The sequence below is a fragment of the Grammomys surdaster genome, unplaced genomic scaffold, assembly GCF_004785775.1.
Source record: "Grammomys surdaster isolate TR1022 unplaced genomic scaffold, NIH_TR_1.0 62, whole genome shotgun sequence".
Lineage (NCBI taxonomy): Eukaryota > Metazoa > Chordata > Mammalia > Rodentia > Muridae > Grammomys > Grammomys surdaster.
The window spans coordinates 24,575,287-24,584,219 of record NW_021604564.1 but is presented as its reverse complement, the minus strand read 5'-3'; the positions used below and the strand labels follow the sequence as shown (position 1 = coordinate 24,584,219).

Here is an 8,933-nt window from a genome sequence, read left to right as displayed (position 1 = left end):
TACTATGGTTTCAACGGTCTTCTGAAGCTATCAGCACTAAATGATGGCAGGCAGCATTTTGCTTCAGTTTCTGTTTTGTCAGGCCCTGGATGTCCTCTTACCTGCTATTCTGTATTTTTTTTCATCTTTTGGGTCAGTGCTGACCTTAAATTCCACCTTTGTGTGGTATGCCCAGAGACAAAATAATAACCCGTGAGAATAAGAGCACTCCAATGTTCCTGTTTAATACACAGTAGTTTCTCACAGCAAGCTTAGAGCTGAAGATAAGATCCTGATCTGTGATACATATGAATAAAGTATACAAGTCACTTGTCTTCCAGAGGCTACCTCATGACTGCTGCACTTTCTCAGAACAGGAAAATTGACCTGAACACTAACAGTGAGTTGGTTAGCTGTGACTTTCCACTTGTGACTTAGATTTGCAAAAATATTTGGGAAAAAAATTGAAGTGCACTAAGTCAAGAAGCCTTTTTCTTAGCATAAATGTTCCCAGCAAGAACATGACAGACATTTCCCAGCCCTAGAATTCTAATACTGCAATTCAGAAAACTACAACCCAGCAAAGTGACTGCACCTTCTTTTTTACTGAGGCACTTGCATCCTGGGAGATTAGACTAACATCACCTCGTTACCAGAGGGCAGTGAGAGGTGTAGGGGAGAAGCTGGGAGATAAAACTGTTACTAGTGTATATTAAAGAAGGAGTGAAAAAAAGAGTAAAAAGGGGAGATGGTTTTATTTTTGAAAATCTAGCAAAGGATTATTTTCTTATTTTGAATGTATTGTCACTTCATAAAGCATCTCTAGCCTTTATGTTTCTCTATTTAAAAATAAACAAGCTCTTTTCTCGTATGAAAATGAAATAAACTTGTGATTTTTAATTTAATGAAGATAAACTACTATTTGGATCTGACTACCATTTACTGTTGAAGATTTATTTGTAACTTTATTACATTTAAGTATTCATTTCAAATAAAACAAGACTGTAAGAATTTTTAATCTGTCATTTTCAGTATATATGAAGAGGACCTGAATACATGCTTATTCCCACGTACTTGTTGAGACATGAGCGGTAACTGCTAAGTTCACATTCCATCAGGAACCTCAGACACTAAGTAGCTGGTACAGATACTTATGGTTGGCTATGAGAAGGGTGATAGACAAGGAAGCAGAGGCAAGTGGATCTTTGTACGTTCAAGGACAGCCTGGTCTACAGAGAGTTTTAGGACAGCCAAAGCTACACAAAAGAAACCCTGTCTAGAAGAAACAAACCAACCAACCAAAGACAAACAAGTATAGAGTCCAGAGGAACGCAACATGAAGAAAAGCATTAGGAAATTTCTCTAAGAAGAGAAGGGTTTGTCAGAACTTGGTGTAAGAGCATGACTGGACTGCGAAAGGGTGGGACAAGTGTACTGAGGCAGAAGGCAGGGCTTGCAAACAACCTAGAGGTAAGACATTTTGGGAGGTTCCTTAGAACTTAAATCAGGTCCAAAGTGGCTGAGTGACTGAAAAGTCCTATTAATTCAATCTGGACTCTTCAATTAATTCAAGGTCCTCATTATAAAGGAAATATGAACTGTATATCTCAATACATTTCTGAATTTCTGCATAAGTGAGATGATAAGCCTCAGTGACAATGTCTAACACTTATAAGATTAAAACTCAACTTTTAAAGTGGTTTGGAAGTTTAGTGTGCTTACAGCTCTTGTAGTAGACTCAGAACCAACATAACATGGTGGCTTACAACTGCCTGTACCTCAGATCCAGGGTGTTGTCTGATGTCTTCTGACCGTAATAGGTGGAATAAGGTTTCTTACAAAAGGTGCCTATATGGGCAGAGTAGGAGGAGCTGCTAACAAAGTTCTTCCCTCTTGACCAATACCCATCTGAGCAAGGCAGAGAGGCCTGTACAGGTTAATAGCCTTGCTCTGCCCAGATGGATGTTTTGTCTGAGTGCCCAGCAGCCAGTCTCTTATCACCCAATCCCCTTCAGGACCCATGTCTGTCTGCGCCCAGGGCACTCTTCTCTCCTGGGTGAGGCAGAAACTCCTAGTAGAGGGAAGATGGAAAAGATTGCCTGTAGGTTAAATCAATAAAAGCCTGGCCTCAAAAGGGGGTGTGGGGTCTTCCTAAAAAAGAAGAAAAAGAATGAATTTATAGTAACTTATCTAATATTTAAAACAAGTATTTAATCAATAAACCAAGTTAAGGAAAACTTACCACTGTGTTTATTTTATAAAATGTATTTGCAGAAATTTTATCAGACACAAGTGCTATAAAAATAAATATAAAATATACACTTTTACATATTGCTTATACATACATTATTTACATATTCAAAGTTTCAAAACTATAGCATGTTTTGTCCATGATTCTCAATGTCTTATTAGTAAAGAAAATAACAAAAACAAACAAGCCATACACAACTTAGTTCAATACAAACATAGGAGCACAAAGTTCGAAGGAATACATGCTTGGAGCAAAATTAGATGTCCTCGCTTTATGACTATATTTGGTAACTAAAATTTTATTGTTTTCTTAGTATATTTTTTATGGTGTAGATTAAAATTCTGTTTAGTAGAAAGGCTTTCTGAAGTTAAAGTAAATTAAACAAAATCACTTACTTGAAAGCCAACCAAAAAGTCATTTATTAAATATAGACATCTGAGACTTAAATTACTGAAAACTAGGAGTTGGATTAGAAAACATCAGAAGGATGGAAGAAAGACATTGCAATTTCTGTTTGATGTATTCAGGTAATTTTTCATTTTCTCCATACCTAAGCAGAAAAACAGACAGAACTTCCATTACTTGGACCTTAATACTAAAAAGCACATTTCCCAGTAATCCTTTAATGACAAGAGATACATCAAGAAAACAATAAATACACTTACTAGGATTCCTAATCAACTGAAGCATGCCCACTTTGTTTCTTTCAAAAACATAACACTTTTGTTTGGTAGTTGTGTACAAGCATAGTTTTGTTTTTTAAACCAATACTTTGATCTGTCATTAGTTGAATACTCAGAGACAGCACCTGGGAGGACTAGTATGGTCTTCAAAACTGTCAGTGCTGGGTTGTACGATTCAGTTACAGAGGGCTTACATAGCACCCACAAGGCCTGAGGTTCAATGCTTAGCATAAATAAAAACCAAATTGTTAACAAGGCTTTTAAAAGACACTATTTTTATCTGGGAAAAAATAACCAAGTTTATTTAGTTACTTTAGACTTTTTTGGAGACAGGGTCTCATATAACCCAGGTTGGATGGTTATGTAGCCAAGGGTAATCTCAGAGTCCTGTTAACCGTGTGTGTGCACTACCACATCCAGCCAGAGGTCAGTGTCAATTATCTTCTTCGATCACTTCCCACCTTTTAGTTTCAGACAGTGTTGTTCAGAGAAACTGGAGTTCACCTATTTGACTAGATTGGGTAGCCAGTGAGCCAAGGATCCTCTTGTCTCCAGTTCCCTAGTATGGTACACACTGCCTTGCCTTGCCTTTTTCATGGGTGCTGGGGCTCTGAACAAATGTCCTCCTGCCTGCAAAGCAAACACTTAAGCAACTGTGCCATCTCTTCAGTCCTCCATGTCCTTTTGTGTTTATGTTCTGAGACAGAGTCTCACTGTATAGCCCCTAGCTGGCCTGAAAGTCTTTATGTAGATCAGGCTGGCTTTGAACTCACAAAAATCTACCTAAAGTTCTGGAATTAAAGGTATATACTACCACACCTGGCCCCTCCATGTTCTTTCAAGTAAATAATTTATTTTACTTTCATAAGTCCATTCTGAAAAGAGTCAACCTAATTAGGTCATTAAATAATAAGGGTTACAAAGAAATCCTATCACTTGAGTTGATTATGGGTAGATTATTCTTGTAATCACAACATTTATATTAAAGGCTATGAACAGTTAAAAATAATGAACAGTATAAGTAAATTATTGAAATATTATGTTTATTAAGTCATTTATTTCAAGTACAAAGAAAGCAAAATGAGAGCAAGCACTGAATCCAGCCCGTGCTGTAAGAGCTTACCTAGTTGTCTGACCGTCTGGTGATGTGTAACTGATGGAAGACACTCCTGCCTGGACAACCAACTGTGACCCATCATTAAACTGAACCCACACAGCTCCGCTAGTTAGCTAGAAAAGCAAGAGGCATAGAAAATGACTACACAGAAGATAATTTGGGGTTTTTAAGGGCTCACTTAAAAAGTGTTCTAGACAGGTTTTCTTTATTCATTCATTTAGTGTTTGGGGTTTCCCCACATTTTTGAAACAATGTCTCTGCATATAGAACTAACTGGTCTTGAACTCACAGAGTTCTACCCGCCTTCTTTTAAGTTCTGAGATTAAAGGCACACATCACACTCAGTTATTTTATTTTTTCATGTATATGGGCATTTTTCTTGTACATTATACTTCTGTACAACTTGCTCACAACACCTCAAGAGGCCAGAAGAAGGCATTGGATCCCCTAGACTGGAATTACATACTGTGTAGGAATTGCTCCTAATCATGGAGCCATCTCCAGCCCCATATTTTGATAGGGTCTCACTCACTACACAGCCCATACTGGCACTGACTTAACTCCTACTTCTGCTTCCTAAATACCAGGATTCTAGCTAGCCCTGTGTGATCACTCCCAGACCCAATATAGCCTTAAAAAAACTGCTGCCGGTATCTACCAAGTGGAGTTTGTAAAGATCTTAGTATTGAAAACATTCACATTCCCCCCTTCCTCTTCAGATCATTCCTCTAGTGGTTAAGGCATCATAATATTAAAATGACTCTCAATAAATTTAGTTACTTAAAATTATCTACTGAGGGCTGGAGAGATGGCTCCATGGTTAAGAGCACTTGACTCCTCTTCCAGAGGTCCTGAGTTCAATTCCCAGCAACCACATGGTGGCTCACAGCCATCTATAATGAGATCTGGTGTCCTCTTCTGGTGTGTCTGAAGAGAACTACAATGTACTCACATATATAGGATAAATAGAATTATTAAAAAAAAGTTATCCACTGAATTAGGGTTTTATTTTCCCCCCATTAAAGTATTTTTCCCAAGATAGGTCTAAGAAAGGACAAAAGCTCCCCTGTGGTATCTCCACTGAAACTTGCCTTTGTGCTACTATAAATAGAGAAGCATGTGGTAGGTAAGAAGTATTCCTGGTATTTAGGAAGCAGAAGTAGGAGTTAAGTCAGTGCCAGTATGGGCTGTGTAGTGAGTGAGACCCTATCAAAATATGGGGCTGGAGATGGCTCCATCATGGCCACCAGACACAGACAGTCCTGTATTTACACCAGACCACAGTTACATATGCTGCAGGACTTTCCAAATCAATCTACCATAAAAGATTGTGATTTTACTGTCTTTAAAAGGGCATCAGGGATAAACTCAACATTGTATGTAAGAAACAGGACTGCACAGCAGGTTGTCCTAAGCAAATGTCACCAAGCACCATGATGTACTACAGTGAAATTTACTTAATTGTGAAGTAAAAATAGACGTGCCAAAAGTCTTCATGCTTCACACCTTCTGAGGACACACACAGTGTAAAGGTATAAACATGGACATAAAACTATAAATTAGAATTCAATGCTGATTTAGTTTCTATCATTTCAAATGCCTTAGACATCATTCTCTATTCTGCACAACCCTTATCATGATATCATCCACACCTCATGAACATCAGAAGCTTTCCGATATATACCAATTAGAAAAGCTAAAACTTTTGGGATACACACACACACACACACACACACACACACACACACTTACTTTAAATTAAAATAATTTATATTATTAATAGTTTAATCAAGGTTTGCGGTGAGAAAATTACTTTCTTAGAAATGTCTCACCTGAGTAGCCCAACCAACATTTTTCACAAAGACAGATTTCATAAGCTGTGCTGATTTAGGAAGACTTGAAGAGACGTTTGTTCCTGTGGCAGTCGCTGTGTAGCCAAGTCCTTCAACGGTCACAGTCTTTAAACCATAATGGAGAGAAGATATTCCTTAGAACGTTCTTCAGCCACTTTATTAAAAGTACAAGACTGCTTCATAATTTTAAGTTTTCTCAAAACAAAAATTCTAAAAATACCAACCTCATTACTCAAAAATGAAAAGGAAGGCCAAATCATGTCTTTTGTTTTCATTTTAGTCAATTTCTTTTCTTTCCTTGAAGTTATTTTTTGTAGCTAAAGTTGGCGAATGTACATGTTCACAAGTACATATAAATACACTAGTTTCTTGCTCACTGTATTCTTGTATAGTTACATACAGTCTTTACTGGTTATGATCATGAGGCAGCTGATAGCATGTGCAAGGACCTTTAGTTTATTCAGGCACACTTTATGACAAAGTACCTCAGTGAGGCTGAAATAGTAAGTGATGTTTTATTTTTCTGGGTGGTGCTGGAACCTAACCTATGGACCTTAAAGCACATATTTTACAACTGAGATGTACCCACCCTACAGCTTCCCTCTAGAAAAGGACACTAGGCACTCAATTCAGGGGCTAAAGCACGTGACGACACACTACTTACAGAAGGATTGAGCACTGGTGACTGTGTTGGGCAAGCCGCACTATTCATGCTCAATCTGCTCGATGATGCTTGCTCTCCCTTCGAGTAGCTTGGGTCCACAGGCGGTGCCGATAAGGCTTTAGGTGAACTAGTATTACCAGGTTTTCTGAAGAAAAGAGAAATATCCTGATATAGTTCCCCTAAAGCTTTTCAATAGAGAACTAAATAAGCACTTATTTAGTTGTGTGTGTGTGTGTGTATGTGTGTGTGTGTGAAACAGGAACTCACTACACAGAGATTCACTTGTTTTTGCCAATGCAGTGTTAAAATAAAAGGTGTGGGCCACCAGGCTTGGCTACTAAAATTTTTAAATTTAAATTTTATTTCTTATGTACGTCTGTGTGAATGGTGTGGGAATATAGGCCCGTATATGCTCCAGAGTGTTTCTGGAGGCCAGAAAATGAAATCTGGAGTAAGTTTTCTCCTTCAATCTTTATGTAGAATTCAGAGATCCAGCTTAGGTCAGTAGCAAGCATTTTAACCATCTCACTGGCTCTTGTAGCTGTTTTGAGATAGAGTAGCCTCCAATTCCTCCTGCCTCTATCTTGTAGGTGCCAAGATTACGGGGTGTCATCATGGTACAATTCTAAACATCATTTATAAGGAAATGGTTTCAATCTTAAACAGTTTACCATTTTAGCCTTTGTGAGGAATTTTAAGCTTTTACCTTCCTACAATTATTGGGAAGAATGAAGAGCCCCTGCTTCCTTTTTCCTCTTCAGAAATTACAGATTCCAGTGCCAAGCAAATACGATGACCCTGTCACAAAGAAGATTGCCTCCTGTCAACAGTTCACTGATTTAACAGGTGATTGTTAACTAGATCAGGAACAAGTACATACCTCATTAGCATGGTCCATATATACTTTTACTTCCTCTTTCAGGCTGGTAACTTCATTTTCATTTTTTAAAGAGTAAGATATCCCAGTTTTTTCAATTATGTGAATTAAATCTTCTGTTTTATGTATTTTGGCTCCTGAAAATTAAGTAGAAAACCATTTGCTATCAGTTCTTTTATTATTCCTATATTTAATTATTATATTAGTACCCAATGGCTGACAGATTATTTACATTCATTTATTATTCAATGGTAAAAATGGTACTCGTATTCCACAAAGGTAAGCCATCGTTCCCCTTCCCAGCATATATCTGATCTGACCCCACACAAAGGCATGGTACTTATACAGAGTAGCAGAGACAGCTGTAATCATGTGCTACATGTACACACGAGAACCCTTCAGGGAGAAAGACAGGAAAGGCCAAATCAACAGGATTACAGAATGCTCTATGAGACTGTCTGGTAAACCCTATCTTTTGCCAAATTTTAGCTGTCAAAATTTGCGTGTGGGTTTCAAGTAAGATATGGGATATTGCTTTTCATGCAGTCTATACCACAGACTGATAAGAAGCTGAGCAGAGAAGAAGAACTAGATCACACAGGTATTACTGATGAGCTACCGGGTACAGCAATAACTTCGGATCATACATAGTATACTCACCATCATAAAACCAAACTTCGAAATCAGCACCAGGAGAATTTTCCATCAAAATACATTTAGCATATCTTGTAAAATAAGTGATTTTGGGAGTTTTAGATCTTACAAGCTGAATGAATCTGGAAGCATATTGATATTTCCGCCAGTATTTTTCTAAAGAGGAAAAATATACCTAATATTAAGGAAGAAAGAGTCAACTAAACATACAGTTGCACCTATGTTCGATTCTCTAGTAAGGTTAAGACAGGCTTCCATCTTTCTGAAAGTTATTTCAACCAAGATGTGCTATTCAGTAGTTACTTTTCCAATTCAGAGCATCTAGGAGCTTCCACATCTAGGAGTCAGTTACCAACACTTATAATTTATTTTCATTTCAAATGTGAAAAACTAGACACTTTATAGTAAAATTTTTGATGATTCTGGATAGACCAATAATTAAGAACAGAGGCTACAGTTCTGATGTTACTGGTATTACTTCCAAGCTAGTTTTTACTTAAGAGGTTCATGGTAGTAGCGTACCACAAACAGCAGAGTAATAGGATACACAAGATCTTTGCAGACACTAAGTACATGAATTTGACGGGTAGCCCAAGTGAAACCAAGGCAGTTACAACTTACTAACTATATCCAACAAACACAAGGCATGTGTACGTAAACCTATGACCTCAATCCATCTCCTGCTTATGTACATACCTGGTAAATTGTCAAAGCTATACCTACTGATGTTGTCAGTAGGCAAGGGTGGTCTATCAGCAAGAGGAAAGCTTCTTCCATCATTTGGGTAATAAACAGTGATCTGATTAAAAAAAATTAGAACTTCTAATTAGAGCCATTAAATATTATTGTTTGTTG

General features: G+C 37.6%; 1 protein-coding gene across 3 annotated transcripts in view; it reads right to left on the bottom strand.

The window, feature by feature from the left end:
• Window positions 1-2,059: 2,059 nt before the first annotated feature.
• The window catches only part of Plk4 (polo like kinase 4), a 17,006-nt gene continuing 10,132 nt past the window's right edge, over window positions 2,060-8,933 (bottom strand). For 2 of the 3 annotated variants that reach the window (XM_028763568.1, XM_028763553.1), the window contains exons 9-16: window positions 8,775-8,877; window positions 8,085-8,234; window positions 7,428-7,561; window positions 7,254-7,345; window positions 6,548-6,692; window positions 5,863-5,988; window positions 4,037-4,143; window positions 2,626-2,780 (exon numbers count right to left, since the gene is read on the bottom strand). In XM_028763568.1, coding sequence (XP_028619401.1) covers window positions 2,678-2,780; window positions 4,037-4,143; window positions 5,863-5,988; window positions 6,548-6,692; window positions 7,254-7,345; window positions 7,428-7,561; window positions 8,085-8,234; window positions 8,775-8,877 — 960 coding nt within the window. In that variant the 3' untranslated portion in view covers window positions 2,626-2,677. Of the gene's footprint in view, window positions 2,131-2,625; window positions 2,781-4,036; window positions 4,144-5,862; window positions 5,989-6,547; window positions 6,693-7,253; window positions 7,346-7,427; window positions 7,562-8,084; window positions 8,235-8,774; window positions 8,878-8,933 lie in introns of those variants that run through there. The other variant, XM_028763562.1, reaches the window with a different exon arrangement.